General features: G+C 43.7%; 1 protein-coding gene across 1 annotated transcript; it reads left to right on the top strand.

The window, feature by feature from the left end:
* Nucleotides 1–9865: 9865 nt before the first annotated feature.
* On the top strand, nucleotides 9866–11322 carry CHST11 (carbohydrate (chondroitin 4) sulfotransferase 11; the record flags this gene model as incomplete). Its single annotated transcript, XM_010144893.1, has 1 exon — nucleotides 9866–11322. A coding segment is annotated over one exon (849 nt), but the record flags the coding sequence as incomplete, so codon positions are not given.
* Between the last annotated feature and the right edge of the window lie 9064 nt (nucleotides 11323–20386).

The raw sequence follows: 20386 nt of genomic DNA, 5'->3' as shown, positions 1-20386 counted from the left end.
ATTTTGCCAGTCTGTGTCCAGATGAATTCATTCAATCATTACATAGAAAAAAAGAGTCAGACTGAGATAGGACCAGAAATCTGCTCTTGTTACTGCCACCAGCATGCTGGAGGTGAGATAAGCTCTTTCTTACCCACCTCCTCCGGGCCTTTGCATTGTCTGGTTGAGACATCGAACAAGCCTCATGGAGTTGAACTTACAGTAGAGTTATATGCTCTTGGGCATGATCACTCCTACCTCCAACATCTTGTCTTTAAAAAATCAATGCAGCATTTCTCTGTGGCGGCCTGAGCCTGTATCCATGACTTGTGGGAGGGAGGAGGTGTTAGAAGGGGACATCCCCTGCATCCATATAGAGTGCCTGCTCAGATCATAGGGGACAGGGACTCAACATAGCTAAACACGTAATTATGGGGTTCCCCTCTCCTCCAGCAGCTTGCTAAAGCCTGTGAATTACATGTAAAGAAACCAGCTATGCAGCAAGTATTTTCTGGTTTTTCCTATTTGGGTTTCAAAAGCTTTAGAGCAATAGCAGTGCATTGCATGCTGAGTTAAAAATTGGAAATGTATTACCCTAATTTAGCATAGGACTGAGTAAATTGTTTTCCGTTAAAATAGCAGATATCCTGCTGAGAAGAAAATAAGTATTTCTACTTGACTGTGTGACACCTAAGCTGCAACCCAGAGGTACAGGAGGAGGATTTGTGTTATCAAGAAATCCATTAACATCGGCTGCCAGGTCAGAGTTGCTGGGGTGAGCAGGGCATGTGTGTCCCAGGCAGCTCCAGGTGTTCAGGCCTCCTGCATCTCCTCCACTGTGTCCTGCGCAGGGTCTCACATGGTGTCTGTCGTGGTGGTGTCTGAGCTCCTCTCTGGTCTCTGCCCACACTGTAGTTTCATGGCGTTGCCTTGTCCTGAGGGAGGTTTCATCCACAACACTCACTGGCCTCTCTGCCTGCGCAACTCTGCAGGATTTGCTGAAAGCCTTATTCCTGAAGCCTATAAAATACCTAGGTTTGCAACAGTGAGGTTAGCTTTCAGAAGCCTCCATCCCAGCTTCCTGAAGCTTGAAGGACCTGCAAGGAGACACCTGCCTACATGGTAGGATCATTCAGGTCCCTCTGACGCCTGGTCAGGCAGGCGGAGGTTCCCAATGCTGGACATTCCTCTCTGTGCACCAGCACAGATGTATCTTATCCTTTCTGTTAGGATTTTTCCTACATCTAAACTGAGTCTGTCTTGTCTGTTACTATTTGTCCTAACCATAGTGAGTCCAAACAGAAGATTGTTCCTTTCCTCCTTGTCGAATTCCTTATGTATTTTTGTATTTACGTACCTACTTTGTCCTGTTTCCTCACTCCGCCCAGTTTATCTCACCCCTACTAACACAACTTCTTGCAAGAGAGAAATAAATGTCAGTTTTTCCATTGTCTCCTAGATGCCAGCTATGTTAAAATGTGGTTTCTTATTCTGTTTTTCAAGGGCTACTCCCAGCTCCACCCTGGCTGACTCCATCATCCCCAGCTCAGTGCTCCTCCTGGTGCAGATGTCCATGGCATGTCTTTTCCTAACAAGTTCTCAGGTTTATCCTTGAAAACCACAACTACAGCTCCCACAGTAGAGATCTAATAGCAGACTACATCAGCTACAGGTCACTCCCTTGGCCTTGAGCTTCCCGACACATGTGCTTGTCCCCAGGCTGGGGTTGTCCCAGATTGTGATTCATCTATGCCTTGATTGCAACCTGGCAGTCGTGCGATAAACAGTGGAAGTCCTTTTGCCCCTATCTGCAGCCCCTGGTGACTTGGAGGTAGTTCTGCAAGACCAGCCCTTTCCCAAGCAGCTGCAGTCAGCGGTGGTGTGTTCTCAGGAAGGGGCTTTTCCAGACCAGGCCGGGTGCAATTGGCTCCCCCTCAGCCAAGAACATCAAGTACAGCCTCACATATTCTCAGATGCGGCATACTGTTGTGTCCCACCGCCAGGTCCCCACTCCCTGCCCCCCATCCAGGTGAGAGCACACTCAGTCCTTGCTGCTGTGTGCCTGTCAATCACCTATTAGCATAACTAAGTCCATTGAAGTTGAAGTTAGATAGGGGCTCCTAAGGGCTACTTCAGGCAGCTTTGGGCAGCCAGTGATTGTAGTGTAGAAGTGAAACATCATGCCTGGGGACCAGGAAGGGCTAGAAAGACCGCGGTTGTGTCCCTGTGTGTTACAGGTTACATGCACAGGTTGGGAGAGCATGAACTGGGCTCCAGTCATCACGCGTGTGCATGTCTATGTGTGTGTGTTGGAGGAGGAAGGCCAGAAAGTTTTCATTTTAAAATTGAATTCATAGGATAGCCAGATCTTTCAGCTTTTTAATACAAGCAATGATTTATGGCTGCACTTAAAGAACAAGCCAGGAGTGGACAAATTCATCACACACATCCTTTTCTGTCAAAGTGGCGGCACAGGGCGGCTGGGCTCCTGGCAGCAGAGCCTCCACTGCAGGAAGGTAGTGTAGCTCCATCACCCTCTCCCCACTGCAGCAGCTGAGGTCCTGGCCTCGGGTTTCATCAGCTTCTTTTTTCTCTGAGGAAAAAAAAAGGATTGGCCATCTGCCAACTCCCCTTTCTCCCCCTCCCTCCCAACAACTGGCATTGGCCACTGGAAGAATGATGCAAAGTGCTCTTTCTGCACACAACACAAGGCCCCAGACTCGTCTTCTGTAAGTTAAAACCCAAGAAACCCACTGGCATGAAGATATTTTTCTTCAATTATTCCTAGCTCAAGGCTTCTCTGGCCTTTCTGATGATTTCTTACCTCTCGTGTACTGCACTTAAAATTGGTCACTTTGATTTTGCCTGCAGCAACATGCATGGTGTCATGTCCTTCACCCTCCATGTAGCCTGCCACAGGTCTTTCTGCCTGCTCTTCCTGGGGACTTCGAGTGTTTCCATCTCCTTGCCCAGAGGACACATTTTGCAGGATGTATACATTCATCTTATTAGCCCCAAACCCTATGTATCCTGTGAATCCTGACACCAAATAGTTTCTAGCAGGGAGAATGGGAATGGACAGGCTTCCGAAGATGTTTGGGATTGTACAGGAGAAGGTGGCATTTAGAAGGGGGCTTGCTCTTTTCTTCTTGAATCCATACCTTATTGTAAGACAGGGGCTTAGTCTGACTTAAAAGTTGTTTTTAACATACAGCTGATGTCACTTGGTGTCAGTCTGTGATTTTTTCAAGGAGATTTTTGCATCGTTTATGCTCACTGTAGTACTTTACCTTCTTTTCAGGACAAAAAGGCCATTACTTAATGTGAAGTTTTCCCAGGAAAGCATCAGCATGTGTAGCTGAATATGTGGCTGCTGCTGAGGTTTACTGGTTTAGTGTTCTTTTCTAGCACCCGAGTCATGTACAGGGACAAAGAAGAGTGAATGCCAAAGTCGGTGCAGGTTTGAGGTGTGTCGTTATTCAAATAATTGTAGCCTCTGGACCAAAGTAACGCAGCTGCTGAATTATTTCACCTTTCCCGTCTACATGCATGCACACAGACACACACGGACAGAGTTGCGTAGGAAGAAGAAGGAGGGAATGTGTGAAGCAGTTTAGGATTTTTGACAATACAGTGCTAGCAGCTACTGCGTATGACTGTTCAACTCTCAACAGCTTTGATCCTTCTTTTCATAGCCCTGGTACTTTCTGTGCAGTGGGAACTGGAAATGGTGTGGTTGTCTTGCATTGCAATACAGAGAATTGAAAAAAAAAGTGTATTCGGCTTTATCTTCTCTGTGGGGCAGTAAGTTCAGTGCATGAAATGGAGAGAAGAAAGCAGCTTTGTAATGTTTCAAGAGTTTCCTTCAAAGCATATAATTTGTCTCTAAAATCTTCTCACTTAGGAAAAATGCTCTTAAGATAAAATTAGTTTTATTAGCTTCTAGTGTCCAGTCGCTCTGTAGAGACATTTCCATAGAAAACTTGTTACCCAGTTTGTGTGTCTGCGTGTTGTCAGGAAAGATGTTAAGCATTTCCATCTCCAGTATATACCATGTGCTTTCTGGTCTGCTTAACTGGACCCTGAACACATACTAATTGAGGTTTTGGTGGGGTTCTCATTTGAGTGCTCGAAAATTTTGAAAAAGTGAAATAAAAAATAAATCAAAAGTATGAAGTTTTACCCTAAAATCATTGCAGTTCAGGTCAGTTTAATAAAATGCCTTTATCTAAAATGCAGTTGTTCTTTTAGATTCGATGTTTTAATTCACATAGCAATAACTGTCTGACTGTCAGTCTGTAGAAATCTGCAAAGAGTAATAATTATTTGTGATTATTTGAGAAATGCTTATGCTTGAACTGTCAAGTATGAAAAATCACTAGTTCCCATTTATTGTCTAGTGCTGAACATTTTTAAGAAAACAATCTAGAATTTGGTGTATAGAATACACGTACACCAAGTAGGGTAGTTATGGATGGAAATTTTACAAGCCAAGTATTTGAATAATTGCAAAAACTTCGAGGGTGTCCATCAAGGTTCCAAGAATCTTAGTCTCACTTTTTATAAAAAAACAAAAACAAAAACAAAACCCCAACCACTTAAGCATTTGGGGAAATATAAATAATACTGAGAAACATTTTGTATATTGAATAACAAATACCTCCTAGAACTTGGATGGTGTGGTTGATGAGCTGTGAGAAGGAGAGTTGATAATGCCTTAGAGATTTTGACAACTGAAATCCTGGTTGCTCTTGATGTCAATAACCAGGAACGTTAGTGCCACCTATAGTTAGTCTGTCTGATACTTTTCACTTTAAGCCCTTGTTTTCAACGGATTATGAGCCTGCTGCACGCACCTTCTAAACAAATACCACTAAGAGGAATTTGGTGGAGATGAGCTCCAGTTTATGCTTAGCTCAACAGTGCTACCAGATAGACCCAACTGGGTGTGCAGCAGAGATGCAGCTGATTGGGACTGATAGCTGCTTGGGACACAGATAAGGGGAACACCACAGCAACTTGCATAGTTCTAACAGTGGACAGGAAACCAAACCTCCAAACAGAAGTGTAACTGAAGAGTAAAAGGGAGACGCAAAGTCTTCATTAGTGCGAAACTGAGGAGAAAAAACGATTTAGCAGGGCATGGGAGTGCAAAGCCCATTCACAATATTTATCCTCCTTATGCCACTCTAAACTTACTGGGATACTTTTACCCTTTAATCTGCCATGCCCAAATGTCATGTTAGCACCCCCAACATAGATTGGTTGTAAGCCTGGTTACAGTAATGTGCAGAACTAATGTGCAGCAGCTGCAGGCAGTGCAATAGAAAGAAATAAAACCCTGCCTTAGAAGTGTGGGGGATACTTCACACTAAATTTTTACAGCAAGACAAAATGTCTTTTTTTTTCTTTCTTGAGTGACACTTAGATATTCCCATCCTTCTGCTCCTAGTTTACAGCACACTACTATATTCAGAAGAAAAACGTTAATTAAAAATGTTTTGTCTTTAAATCTGATCTTGCTTCTTGGCCATCAAGCTTGGAAAGGCTCTCAAAGATTGTTTTATCCTGCTAAATAAGGTGCCTAAGTAACCAGAAGAAAATACCTCCCATCTCATTACTGTGGTTTACCTGGAACAACCTTTGCCTGTTGTGGGTTGATGATTGTCAGTTGGTCAGCATATGTATTTCTGGTCAGTATATTCTCTAGTGTACTACGCTCAAATCCCACCCATCCCATGCTCCATACATCCACATGAGCAGCGCGTGCTGGACTTAGCTTTCCTCCCTTGGTTTTGGTTTAAGACTGATGGAGATGAGAAGCTTCTGGGATCAGAGTGTCCCCAGACTACCTTTATTTTTTTCTTCTTTTAAATGTCACTGATCTTGGGAGTGTCCTGCTGGACACTCCACTCCAACTCAGTTGCTGCATCAGAAAAGGAAGAAAAGCTTTGATCTTGACATGTCCTTCTTCTCTGCATCCCTTTACAGCTTCTGCAGTGAAAAAAAAATCGTGATCAAGTGCATCTGTGGTGTTAGTGCTTTCAGAAAGGAACAGATGCTTTTATCAGATGTCTTCCCAAAACCTTTAATGCCCAGTTGAAGTCCAAGCTGAACTGTCAGAGGGCAGACCTCTCGTAATGACCAGAGATGCAGCAACCAGTGTCCAGGCAGCAGCTGTGCTCTCGCGACTCCACTGTAGCCACATCTAAAACAGCTTTGGGGGATGGCAGTCCATGGCCCTAATTGTTTGGCTTGCCTTCACCATCCATCTGTCCCTTGAATCTTATCTCTCAGGCTGCTTAAATCTGTAGGGGTCAAAATATTTAACTGAATAATGCTGTTATGATTATCTATGTCACATGGTGCTCTAGGCTCTGGGGACCATGGATTGTGTCCTCTGTGGTTTGCACCTTACAAGAAGAGTTTGGTGGTTCTGCAAGGAGCTCCATTAAAGGCTCTCCAGTGCCTTACCTGACTTTTCACTAGCGTAGTGCAAGGGTGGCTTTCATATCACCCACTCCTTCAGTGAGAGGGCTGTTACCATTAAACCTCAAGGAGAGCCACCAGTACTCTTTGCTTCCCTGGGGAAAGCAGGTAAATCAGCTCTTCCAGGCTATATCGGGTGTGTTAGTCAGCTGCAGAAGAAAGTGGGTTTTGATACCGTGGCATTGTTCTAGGAAAGTCACTAAATTGGTCCTTCTTTTTCAGTGGGCTGAAGTCAATAGGCAAAAAAAAAAAAAAAAAAAAAAAAAAAAAAAAAAAAAAAAAAAAAAGAAAAAAGAAAAAAGGAAGTAGAGGTTTCAAAAGTATTTCCTGTATGGTCCTTCATCCATCAGCCTTACCAAATGGTAGTGCAATTTATGAGAATATGGCAATATCCTTTTAGTCTTACACCGATATTTCATACATGTTCTGTGTGCCACCCGACAGGCCAGAGCACATGCAGAGCCCACCCTGGGGTGTTAGTGTATGCTCAGTAAATGTAGCTGACCAAACTGAAATATCATTTCTTCCATGTTAAAAAGAGTGGGAGACAAGTATCACTTCAAAATGCACCAGTATCATCTTCTAAGTGAATTTAATGTAGCACAATCTCATTTGCAATTGCAAATACTCAGGCTGCATTTCCCCTCTTACTCTGAATGCCTGAAAATCTCATTAATGTTAATGTATGGGGAAGAAGTGCTTAGCCTATTGATGTAGAAATGAAATCTGGAGCAAAGCACAGCTCTACGAAGATTCATCTGCAGATTAGGGTCTGAAGCAATCATTAGATTATCAAATCTGACCTTCTATCTAATACAGGCCATAGAATCTCATCCACTTAATTCTGTATTTATCCCCAATAACAGCACCAGAGAAGCAAACACAGTGCATTAAAATACTGTAATATAGGCATTTCTTACCTTTTTTACTCTAAAACCAGACACAAGCAGCAGTACTGTGCTATGTAATATTGATGAAAATCTGCAGGTGTGATTTCAGCATTTTATCTGTCCGCTGAGGAGAATTTGTATGTCTCCGTGTTTGCATAGGGTTTCTGTTTTGTTCTTTGAAAATTATTCACTGGTAGCTCTTACTCAGGTTAGAGCTGACCATTTAGTTCTGTTTCTCTCTGAAGACAGCATCAATTGAAATAGGGATTTTATATTTTTTTTTAACAGAAAAAGTAATTTCTTTAAAAATCTGTGTGGTCCTTGACAATTGCTTTGTAACAACTCATTTTGGAAACTCCCTGCCTGTCAGTTTTCCTGGGAAACAAGAAGAACATTTCACATCTGGCTTCTCATCTCTTTGACTATAACACAAAACTGCCCTTGAAGTGCACCTGGGAGGTATTCAGGGCGATACCACACACACACAAAAGACGAGCCAAGCCATCTAAAGGAGCTGCACAGGGCTATTGCATGTTTTAACCGTTAGCTGGCATTTACTGAACAGAGGGGCTAAAGAGATGAGGCAAGTATCAAGGAATTCAGAGAAGTAATGGATGGCACTGTACAAAATACAGAGGCCCCAGGATTAGCACATAAATGCTGTCTTGAAGAAAAAGTCCTCCTGCCCAGCTGGTTGGCGTTGCCCATCCAATGAGAACATTCCTCTGCAACCCACCACAGCTCAGAGGGAGGGAAAATACCTGCTGCTCAGGTGTTGCAAAGGCTTTTGCTGCCTCTTGGGCAGGTGAAACTTGGGCTCTTAGAGCTTGCCTGTAAGAATACAATTTCTTTTTCCTTTCCCTCCCAAGCTCAAAATGCTACAACTGGCTTGGCCGCATCTTGGGGTTTGGTTAGGGTTTCGCCTCTAAAGTGCATTTGGATCCTATTCTTTGAGGTTTTGGTTGTTTGTTTGGGTTTTTTTAATATGAATCATGGCTAACTACTGGTATTGAAAGCAGAGATTTGACCCATGACTGCAGAAACTGGAGGTTCAGTATGAACTCTCAAGCAGGTGCAAAACCATTTGCCAAGTGTATTCTTCCGGCAGAGGGGAAGACCCCTGTAACCAGAGTTACAGGGGGTTACCCTGTAACCGGAGTTACAACTGTAACCCTGTAACCAGGCACTCCCATAGCAGATGTATACAATCTACATTGCTCCAACTGCTTCATTTTAGCGTCCTGTAATTCATGTTAAACTAAGCATCAGATAAACACTTCCGAAAGACTCAGCATACCAGGAGGAATCTCAGACCTCCTTGCCTATCACATAGAAAGGTCAATACTTGCCTCAATACTTGGCTTTGAGGTAAACTAATTATTGAGCGTAAGGCTCTGTGAAATCCACAGGTAAGCGGTGTTAAGTAGGTGTGAATAACTTTACCAAAACCTTTCCCTTGTTGCATTGATGCAATTTATTCAGAATATGTAAAAAAGCATTTGTAGCGGTGGCAGTAGGGCTGCACAGCGAAACACTGTGCGATGTAGAGACCCCTCAGGTGGCTCTGAATAACCAAACACAGAAGCCCTGTGTTGGCATGGCGCTTTGCTTGGGCTAGCATTCCCTGTTTCCCAGAGGAGCTCATTACCTGCCTTAGCAGAAGCTCTCGCTGTTGTGGCTGGACACAGTCTGGGCAGGAGGAGGTGACCATCTCTGTACAGCTGCCATGTGGATCCCCAAAGCATCCAGTAGCAGTAACAGTAGAAAGTTAGGGTGCTACTAACAAAATAACAAAGGGCTGTGAGTGAACGTCATAGTGCTGTGTATATTAGAAGGCCATACGCTCTTTCCTTCCCCGTCAGTATGGCTTTAGCAGGCAGAGAGGAAAATCTATAGTTAATATTCTCCCTGCTCCTCAAGAAATCACACCTGAGTGAATATTCCCCTTGGGGAGTAGCAGGAATCTCCATGGGCTTCATTTCTTCTGCTAAGGTCATAACCAAGAAACAAGCCATTATTATTAAAGTCTCTAGCACAGAAGACATAACCAACAATAGGACATAGTGTTTTCATTCTGACCAATTTTCCAACTCTGATGTCTTCCTACCCCAATTCAGCAGCAAAAGGTCAGGCAGCACTCAGCACCGCTGTAGCCATGGGATGGCTGCAGAGTGGAGGGAAGTCTGTTTTCCAGGACTAAGAAACGCAGTGACCGCATCTCAGGATGAGGGTGCTGCAAATCCACTTGCCACCAGGCTATGCGAGCACTTGTGCTCCTTTGTGTTGGCTTCAAAACGAAGTCCTGGATGCTTTGTGAACAGCATTTAAGCAGCACATGTTAAGAAGTTTGGAGATAGGTAAAAAAAGTTTATCTTATAGCAAAGGAACGGTTTTACTCAGCCACATAATGAACTGTTCTACACAGGCAGTAATTACTTTCTCATTAATTTGTGTAATAAGCTAAAGGGCAGCTGCTTGACTTACTGGTGCCTGTGCTTTCTTTGCAGTTGTCCAACACGGCAATTCTTCATCAGATTAGACGAGACCAAGTGACAGACACATGCCGAGCAAACAGTGTATCTAGCAGGAAGCGTAGTGTGCTGGCGCCCAATGACCTCAAACACCTGGTTGTGGATGAAGATCATGAAATGATCTATTGCTATGTTCCCAAAGTGGCCTGCACAAACTGGAAGAGAGTCATGATGGTTTTGACGGGGAGGGGCAAGTACAGTGATCCAATGGAAATCCCAGCCAACGAAGCCCACGTGTCTTCAAACCTGAAGACCCTCAACCAGTACAGCATCCCAGAGATCAACCACCGCTTGAAAAACTACATGAAGTTCCTCTTTGTTCGTGAGCCTTTCGAGAGACTGGTGTCAGCCTACAGGAACAAGTTCACCCAGAAGTACAACACTTCCTTCCACAAACGATATGGCACCAAAATCGTGAGGCGCCAGAGGAAGAACGCAACCCAGGAAGCTCTGCGTAAAGGCGATGACGTGAAATTTGAAGAGTTTGTGGCGTATCTCATTGACCCGCATACCCAAAGAGAAGAGCCCTTCAACGAGCACTGGCAGACTGTGTACTCCCTCTGCCACCCTTGCCACATCCACTATGACCTCATAGGAAAATATGAAACGCTCGAAGAGGATTCCAATTACATTCTCCAGCTGGCAGGAGTAGGCAACTACCTGAAGTTCCCCACCTATGCAAAGTCTACGAGAACTACTGATGAAATGACCACAGAGTTCTTCCAGAACATCAGCTCTGAGCACCAAACGCAGCTGTATGAAGTCTACAAACTTGATTTTTTAATGTTCAATTACTCAGTGCCAAGCTACCTGAAATTGGAATGAGGGGTGGGTTGGGGGGAGAGAGGGGAGAGAAAGCCTGTTTTATTTAAGATTTTTATTTGTCATAATAAATATGGAGAATGGGTTATTTTGTAAATTAATATTTTCTTTTTTTTGAATGATGCTGCGAGCAGCACAGTCAAAATTATTTAAATCTATTGTAAGAAAGGACAGCTCTCTTTGCAGGGTAAGAGGATTGTGATGTTGACGATCTAGCTGTAGAAATGAATAATATTGCTACGCTGTTTAAAAAAATGTTAATTGTGTTCTGGTGAGTTTCATTGATCTTGCATTCCTCCAATTCTAATTAATGTTATTTATAATTATTTAAAACATGGTCTCTTGGTAGGTGTCACTTCAGCAGCAGAGATAAGGTAACACTTGGACAAAAGGAGTCTGGTTTTGTGCTTTCCTCAGCTGAGTGTGTCTCTGGGCAATAATATTCTTTCATTAGCCGTTGATGCAGGTAAATATGTGAATGGTTCTTGATACCACGCACTTTGAGAAGAGTGGTGGAAATAATTTCTCAGAAAGTGATATCGCACTCAAGTGTACTAAAAAAAAAAGTAAAATCTGTCTTTCTAGCCCTGAAAAGGAAAAGTAAACCAGATCTTGATAGATTCATGGTATGTAAAACCCATGACTGAAAGAAACGTGAATGTGTTCCTTGGGAATAGAAACCGTGAACTTTTTTTAAGCCTGGACTTAATAATTTTATCAGGTATATGACCAGTCCCATTGTCTCTTAATTTGAGACCTGCCAGCCCAAACAAATGCAGCTTTGCAGATGGTCCGTCAGGGCAAATTAGCATTTTGAAAGTTTCTGGAATGCCCAGAGCAATTGGCATTGAGTTAATTCATATCCAGGACGGGCTGGGGAGAGCTCCATCCTTTGTAAGTCATGTCCCTCTAACTGATCTTAAGATGGACAACCAAAATGGGCTCAAAAGGCAGCAGTCAGGATACACTGCTGCAAAGGATGTGGGCATGTAACTTGAAAAGTCAGAAAGACATCTTCGTGTTGATCTCTAAGCATGCAAGGCAATGAGGAAGGCCTCCCTACATGTTGGTTTTATGGCTTTTTCCTAGGGGGAAGAGGAAGTAATTTTTTTTTTTATGCCTAAATACCATTGACAGGGATGTTTCTAATTTCCACTGGGGTAATATTTCATCTCAGTCAGCTCTAGTGTGAGACCATGACCTTTTTACTTACTTAAGATGAATGTCTCAGCAGCGGGTGTTTTGTGTATAACAGCTTCTTGGGATAGCAGGTTCTACCAGGCGTAGCATACCAAGTAATTGTTTTGGGCAAGCAAGTAGTAATCTATTCACAGCAAATAAGTAATGAAAAATGAGATTTCAGTGTGCATCAATTAGCAAGCTCAGTGGGCTGAAGTACAGGCTTCTCCAAATGTTTGCTTTAATTTGATGGAGGTGAGGTGTGCAGCCAAGCAGGCAGCAGACGTCTGCCTGGAGAGTGGCCTGTGGCCTCCCCAAGCTGTCCCGTCCTACAGTGGCAGCGCCAGCAGGTAGCTGATAGGCAAAAGGAGGCAGAGGCTTGAATTGAGACACTTGTGGGAATGTAAAATCCGTTTTAAAGTTGATTGTTGGTTAAAATGGGGTTGTAGCCTGCCTGTGTGTCAATCTTATGATCAAACCAAACCCTTCCATAAATAAGTGAAGATTTAAATAAACTCAGCTGTAGGCAGACCTGTTTTAACAATATCAGAGCCAGATCCTGAAAATGTCGTATCATACAGCAGCTGATAATATCCACTGAATTACATTAGGCTCCAGGACACATACATGGTTTAAGAAGAAAAATTGGTTCCATCTTATTTTACAAAAATAAGTCGCTGAATAAATCCCGGCAAAGAACAAATTAACATAACAAACAGCAGCTGAAGTCCTTTTACAATTGGATTTGGTCTTAACCAGGATTTGGGTCATTTTTTTTTTATAATAACCTACAAATAAATTTTTCATCCATTCTGGAGCAGCCACATTTTTGATAACCCAGGCCCTGTTTATAACCCGGAGCAGTGGCCCGGTGGCTAGTGGAGAGCTGGCTGGCTGCGCCTGACAGCTCTGAATTCCAGAGCGGCTGCTGATCACTGGCTGGTGTTTCATTTGAAAGCAGTTTTGTCTCATTTAGAGTATGCGGAGCTGTTGTAAGTGCCTATCACAGTGTGCCCTGGCTTTCCTTTGTTCATAGTTCAATGTTTATATGTTTGTAACAAAAAAAAAAAAATTGTATTTGAGGGTAGATTATCCCTCTCCCCTCCCAATATTTTCTGCAAGCTATCTGTGTGCTTGTTTGGTCTTGTATCCAACAGTGCTCATATTTTGGTCCAATTTTCTCTTCAGTTAGCTGTTAAGCCCTCCAACAGAATGTGATGTGAATTTTTCCAATGGCGAAAAATGTTGCTTCAAAAAGTAAGTATTTTAAAAATGGGGTGTGCTTCCCCCTTTCTTTTTATACTTTTCTCCAGCATCACCACATTTTCATCTGTTCTGAAATACTACCTTTAGTTTCACTGCTTTGGAAACACAAAAGCCCTGTTTGACAGCTACGACAGAAAGGCTTTATATGAAAAATATGTTGAGGCGATCTGAGGGTCAATCCAGGATTTTTGGCAGCAGCTTTGGGTTTGATTCCCGGCAGAGGGTTGCCCCACAGGTGGATGCTCAGCACTGAGATGGCTTTTATGTGGACTTAAGTGGGTGCTTAAAAGTCACTTGCTTTTTAAAACTCTTGACCCCAAACTACTACAAACTGTCCGTTTAGTGTGTTGTACCTATTTTGGGGTGCTGTGAATGGGCTGTAGATCTATGTCGAAAATGAACAGCTGACATACTGGATATTATTGTATCCTGCATGGTGAGCGTGAAGCCCTCACCAGGTCAGAGGAGGACCACAAATGTTCAAATAGCCCTTGGTTAGGTGCTTTGTTTTTAAGTTGCGTTTATCCTGGGCGCGCTGCTTTGGTAACTGCTCGTGTTCTTTCTTTTTTCATACGGGGGGAGGGAATCTCCCAGGAAACTTTTCCCTTTACGGAGGGCGGGACTGAAACAATACCCGATGCATTGTTTAAACGTAAAACCTTCAACGCTTTTTTTTTTTTTTTTTTTTTTTTTTTTCGGTCTACTGGCTGTGTTGTTGTGACTGAGCCAAAAAAAAAAAGTATACCTCTTTCCACTGCATCCACACAGGAGGATATTCAGGGTTGTTTCTCCTTCTCTCAGCAAACTGGTGGCCACCATCTGCAGTGCAGAAGCAGCCGGGGAACCGAGTTAGTTTTACACACGCCTCTTCACTGGCTTTCCCAGCCTGAGGAGAAGAGGGGCTGGTCTGCTCCACAGCTCTGTCTCCCTCTCGGGTTCATTTCTGCTGTGGCCACAGCTGGTCACAGGAGGATATTCAGGGTTGTTTCTCCTTCTCTCAGCAAACTGGTGGCCACCATCTGCAGTGCAGAAGCAGCCGGGGAACCGAGTTAGTTTTACACACGCCTCTTCACTGGCTTTCCCAGCCTGAGGAGAAGAGGGGCTGGTCTGCTCCACAGCTCTGTCTCCCTCTCGGGTTCATTTCTGCTGTGGCCACAGCTGGTCCCAGGAGACAGTCAAAACTGCAGCCACAGCAAAATGCAAAATACAAAACACAGATGTGCGCAAGGGGCTGCGAGAGCCACCAGGGGAGCTGCTGTTTTAGAAGAATGTGTGTTAGTTAGGGTCAAGCAGTGGTGAGCGCAGAGAGGACCCAGCAGGGAGGTCTTGGTCCCCTCCTCTATGCCCAGCCCCCTCAAAGCCGCTGGGCTCAAGGAGCAGTGATCACCATCTCTGAGCCGCTGGTGCCTCCCCGTCATTTAGCAGGGCCAGCACTGAACCCTGCACAGCATCACCTGCAGCCCCTTACCTGGCGCAATCCTCACAGCCAGGGGTTTATCCACCCCAGATGGTCCCAAGCACCTTGACCTGGAGCCCAGACTGGATTTGGCCCATCTGAACATGGTGGTGACTCCTGAGCAGGGGGAGGGCACACTCCACACACTTCCCCCACCCCCTGCCCCAGACCTGACTTGGTCCATGCTTCAGCCTCTTCATAAACCATGTCCATCATCACAGAAATGTGCAAACTGCCTGAACCATGCGCTGTGTAAGACAAGCGAAAAAATAATCCACAAGCAGAAGAGCTTTTAGAAGTAAGTTGACCCCAGATGTTTTAGGGTTTCACTGTAGTCTGCTGCACTTTTCAGGTACAAAAAGGGACTGTCCTTACTATTACTCTTGTTACAGAGAGTGTTATTTTCTTACATGCATGCACAATACAATGTGTACGAATAATTTAACATCGATGTGGGGTTGGATTTTTTTTTTAACCTATTTGTATGCAGTAGAAGGCTTGTTGTAGAAAAGTATCTCCTCATACCTAAATATACTGTTAATAAAGAAAGAAGCTAAATTATACATTGCCAACACAAGTGTGAACTGCTCATGAATCTTTCCTTAAAAAAGCCATTCAAGCCTGATTATTTTTCTAAGTAACTTCAATTAAATTGAAGAAAGAAAGTTCCTCTCTCTGTGTGTTATTTTTGGCTCATGCTTTCAGGCTGGATTTTTTAGGGTGGGATTTCTGTCTGCATACCTTTGCTTTCTCAGAAGGGTTATTGTGGCGGGACAAGCAGAAGACTCAAAATTATCTACTGCTACGAAGCAGGAAAAGCTTGAGTCATCTAGCAACATTCCTCTTGCTCCCTCACTTCTCACATTTCCAGCCAGCAAGGATCAAGGATAAGGGCTGTCAATTTAAGACCTGTCACAAGCCCGGAAACATGCTCCCTTCTCAAGCAAGGGTGTTTTAGAGACAGCAGCTGACGTAAACTGCAGCTATCTGATGAGCCTCAGGCCATGTGCTTGCTCACCTTCATGTGAACTCGCTAACATTGGCTTTGAGTTAAAAATTTCCAGCAGTCCCCAAACCTGCATGGTCTCGCCCGTGGTTTTCACTGAGTCTGTGTCTAACCCCAAAGCAGAAACTTCTACCTGGGCTTTGAAGACAAAGTTGGTGAGGAAATCAGCATCATAAATTACACTTAGGAAAAGGGAATGTTTAGGCAATAATTGCTCTCCATCATGACCATGTGGTTGGAAGAGACCCTGGAGGTCAGCTGGGCCACCCTACAGCTGAAGGTCACCATGTCTAGTCCTGCCATGGTTTTGACTAGCCAAGGGGTGGAGGCTCAGAGCCTCTCTGGTGACCTGTTCCAGTGCCATGCTCCCCACCCAGTAGAGATGCTTTTTTTCCTGATGGCCAGTTGGAGACTCCCAGCCTTTAACTTGTATCCATCATCTATCACCACTGGAGGAAGAGTTTGGATTCACCTTCTTCGTAAGTCCCCTTCAAGTAGTTGTAGACTATTGCAGACTGTATTTTAGACTGCTAGTTAGCCATGCTATCACCAGACTAAGTAAGGCCAGATCCCTCAACATCTCAGTGGTATGCTTTAGGTCACTGAACAGCTTGGTATCTCATCACTGCAACCTCTCCAACATCTCGATATCCGTCTTGAATTGGGGAAGGCCCCAAAACTGGATGCCACGTTCTGGGTGCAGCACTGCCAATGGCAAACAGACCAGCTGATCTGCCAGCCCCGTTCCTCACAAGGCAAACATTATTCACAATGAGAGCAGAGAGAAACAGAAAACAGGAAATCTGCTGGGTAGGTGTCATAGCACATGGTGGGGCAGTGGCTATCTTTAGAGTCCGAGCCTGCTCTCACATCAAACACCCCATGACCTTGCACTCTCTAATTAATAGACAGAACCGTGGCATAGCTTCCTGAAATCACAGCCTGGCTGTCCAGTATTAAGACAACAACCTTCACATTTCAAAACATCAGTGATTTGTTTCCTCTACAATCTCAATCAGAGATGAAGATAATTAAGAAGGTCTCGAGAAGGACCCAGTCTAAATGAGTGACTAGCCCGGCTCCAGCCACTGTGCTGATTGCTCTGCCTCCCTTGACAGCTTGGCAGGGATCACATACGCTTCAGAGTGATGCAGTCCTGTTCTGGCGGTACACAGGTCTAAGCAAGCCTTGGGAGAGCCTATCAGCTTCAGTAACATCTGCATTCACAAAGATGAAGTGCAGTGTCACACAGCAGCGAGGGCCGGGAGAAATCCTCTGACTGTGCAGGGCACACCAGGGGTCTGAGCCCAGGCTAGGGAGGACCAGCAGCTGCAGGGCTCAGCCATGGAGGGAATGAGCTGGCGGTGAGGTTTAGAAAATTGAAAACACATGTGCACAAAAATGGAAACTTCTGGTTTTGGGGTAATAAGGTAAGAAAAGGCCTCTCTGCACAGCTCCTGGTTGCATAGCTTTTGGGTGATTTCCTTCATTGCTTGTAAGATAGCCTGATCTCTGATACTGCCACAGAAATGGATAAAATTTTATTTCCTCCAGTGGAAGGAAGCATGAGGATTTGTCTTTTTGACAAGCCTCAATTTTTCCATTGAATAACTACAACTTTACAAAATCCCTTCCCATTGGTAGCCAGGATACAGTTTCTGCCCCGCAGCAGCCTCCCGGTAGAGATCACCTGCTGCTGCTGCGTGAGAGGAGCTGGCAGCAGCAGCAGGGCTGTGTGCAGGATCCCCCAGCGCTGGGGGGGTAAGCGCCTCCCGGTAGAGATCACTGGCTGCTGCTGCGTGAGAGGAGCTGGCAGCAGCAGCAGGGCTGTGTGCAGCATCCCCAGGCGCTGGGGAGATAAGCGTGGAGCACTGGGGGATGCGATGAAGCAGCAGGATCTTGTACAGCTGAGGTGCCCTCCTGCTCATGCAAATGGCAAGATTGCGAAAGTCCAGTGGAGATGACAGAAAGTGTGAAGACACAGTTTGTTCCTGTGGTCGTAATGTACTCTCTGTGCAGGCACAGGCTCTGCCAACATTTCCCAGCCGCTGTTCGGATGAAATTATATGTCACTTAATTCTGCCATAACTATGAAAAAAAAAAAATATGGTAAACTAGAAGGAAGCAAGGAAAAGGTTAAACAAACGCAGCCGGCAGCAGAGTGGAAACTGGAGCATGTGTTTCTTGACCAGCACTGCCGCGCTTTTCTTGCTACCTGTGTTACACATCACCATGTAGAAGACTCCCAATGCCGCACAAAAATATCTTGTTTTTCCAGTTGCACTTACAAGTTTGCCAGAGGCTGAAAATTTTGAAAAATTAAAGTTATGTTTTATTCTTCACTGCAGTAAAGGATGACATATCGAAAGCCACCTCCCCAAACTGCATGCAAAGCAGTTTTTTTAAAAATCTGTGTTAAAATTTTGAGTAAAATCAACTGTATTTTCTCTGTTTGCACAACGAACAACTGACCTTTTCCCCCATACTTGAAACATCACTTTACCAGAGTGCTCAAGTCTCCAGACTATGAGATTCAACTCGCTGTCAATAAAAGGTTTCTGCTGGGTAAGTCAGAGGCATTTAGGACTGAGAGTAGAGACTTATCTGCAGAGGAAAAAAATACAGGAAATATTTTCATTAATTTATACATTGTTAAAAGCATATTTTGCCAATATTTTAAAACCTTGCTGTCTTTGACTTTGAAATTGATTCGTCTGTTCCTATTTTTTGAGTAAATGCAAATCCGAGATAACATATCTTCAGGTGTATGGTAGTGTACGTCCTATCTCTGTGCAACAAATGGGCTGATTATGCTGCAAAATGAGCCATAGCTTTTCAAGTAAAATTACGTGGGTTTCAAAATCTCATCGCAGTCACAGAGTTTTTAATTAAAAAACAAACAACCAACAAAGCTGTTTTCCTCAGTAAGAGAAAAATCAATCCGAAGTTTATGCCCTCGTTTCTATTTTTTCACTAATACATAAAGCTGTCAGGGTGACATACAGCGGAATAATAACAGTTAAGCAATTAGACTTCGGTTTATTCTAAAAAACTAGAATTATACTGAGCAATTCACGACTTTTTAGCTAACAAGGGGTCTTTGTGCTAGTCAGCAGGTATCTGCAGTCCTAGATCAAGCCAAAACCTTCAACCCACAACAAGCCCAAACTTCCTTGAAAGCTTCTGCAAAGGCAGGGTTTGGGCATTGGCTAAGCCTTTCTTAGGCTCAGATTAGTCAGACCTCAGCAGATAACTATTCCAGCTAAACACGTCTAGTTTTATGTCTAAAGTAAAGATGTTGGACTTTTTTTTTTTTAAGTGGTTGTTTGTACCATTAATGCAATCAATCATTGCATTTATCTTTTTTCCATTTTTTTGAACTTGAAAGAGAAGGATGTAGAAAAAGAAAAGGTCAAATTGGAGCAAGCAGCCACACTATGGAGGGGCAAGCACTGTTTGTGGAGGTGTCCAGATGAATGCTGAGAAACCCATTCAAGAAAAAAAATATCTTCCCTCCTGGAATTATAGCCATACATGATTTATTAAGAAATTTGCCTTCAGTTACATGGATATAACAGTTCAGCTATTTTGCTTTAATTTTACATTCTACTTTGCTATTTTATCATAAAAATGTTACTGCTGTGTGTGCAATGTGATTTTATGTGCAATATGTATAATTCCTGCAGCAGATGCTTTTAAAGCCTCGCTTTCTCACTTCGGAAAATTTCAGAAGTTAAATCCACCATTTTTTTTATTTTACAAAAAAACCCCTCTTTGAAGTCAGATGTGCAAAAGGTTAGAGGGAGGCACAGCTGAGTGTAACTCGGGTGAGAAATTAAGTCTGTATTATAGAAAAGGAATGCAAGATGGGAGGAAATTTAAGATGGAAAGTCTCAGTTTGGGGAAACTCCTTGTGAGATACTGAGAATTAAATTAGAGAAAAGCATTTGAGGACACAGTGAAGTGACTAATCTTGCTTTGCTTATTGTAGTATGTTTCAGGTTACTTGGCAAATTTTTGCCAGGTCTGTTGGAAGCTGCTGAAAACTATAAATGACTCCTATATAACATTAATGAGTATTTCCATGCTGGGAAATGCAGCCAGAGGAGAGTATCTAGGCTCCATCCCAGCTCCTAAGCAAGGAGTTTGGCACTCAGTTTGCACTGTCTGGATTTCAGTCTATTTTTTGTGAGTATAAAGATGTCAGATGGCAAGAATTCAGGTGAACACTTCTGCAATTAACTGGTTTCAGGTTTAAGACATTTTGTGCTTGGTTTTAAACCAAGGGCTCCATCTAAAAAGCCCTTAGGAATGGTGTGCCCTCCATACCTTAAACGAGGGTAAGGCGACAATCAGCCTTTTGCTCACGGGTGCTGTCATAGTCCCTGTGATGGGTGTTACTGTTAACTCCTCCTCTATTACCAAATTACCATGCAAAGTGAGCTTTTGAGGTGCACAGAGATTTCCAGCTGGAGCTTTCCCTCTAGCAGGACATTTCAGTAGATGTATTCAACCAGATTATGCTCCTGCTTCTGACTGAAATAACTTGCTCACATTTTTTTCTTTGATCAGAAAAAAAGCCTCGGGATAATTAGCTGAAGAGATGATGGTGATAGCTAATGGTTTCCTCCTGCATCAGAGATCTTGCTGATGTGATCTGGATACACGTCATGATAGACGTGAACTGAATGCAGCCACATGCTGTATTGCCAGATGCTTCCCCCTCATTTTCAGAGGCTATCTGTCCTGGGTTCAACATGGAGGAACC

This window comes from Buceros rhinoceros, unplaced genomic scaffold (assembly GCF_000710305.1).
Source record: "Buceros rhinoceros silvestris isolate BGI_N320 unplaced genomic scaffold, ASM71030v1 scaffold6421, whole genome shotgun sequence".
Classification (NCBI taxonomy): domain Eukaryota; kingdom Metazoa; phylum Chordata; class Aves; order Bucerotiformes; family Bucerotidae; genus Buceros; species Buceros rhinoceros.
This window is presented reverse-complemented; position numbering and strand designations above follow the sequence as displayed.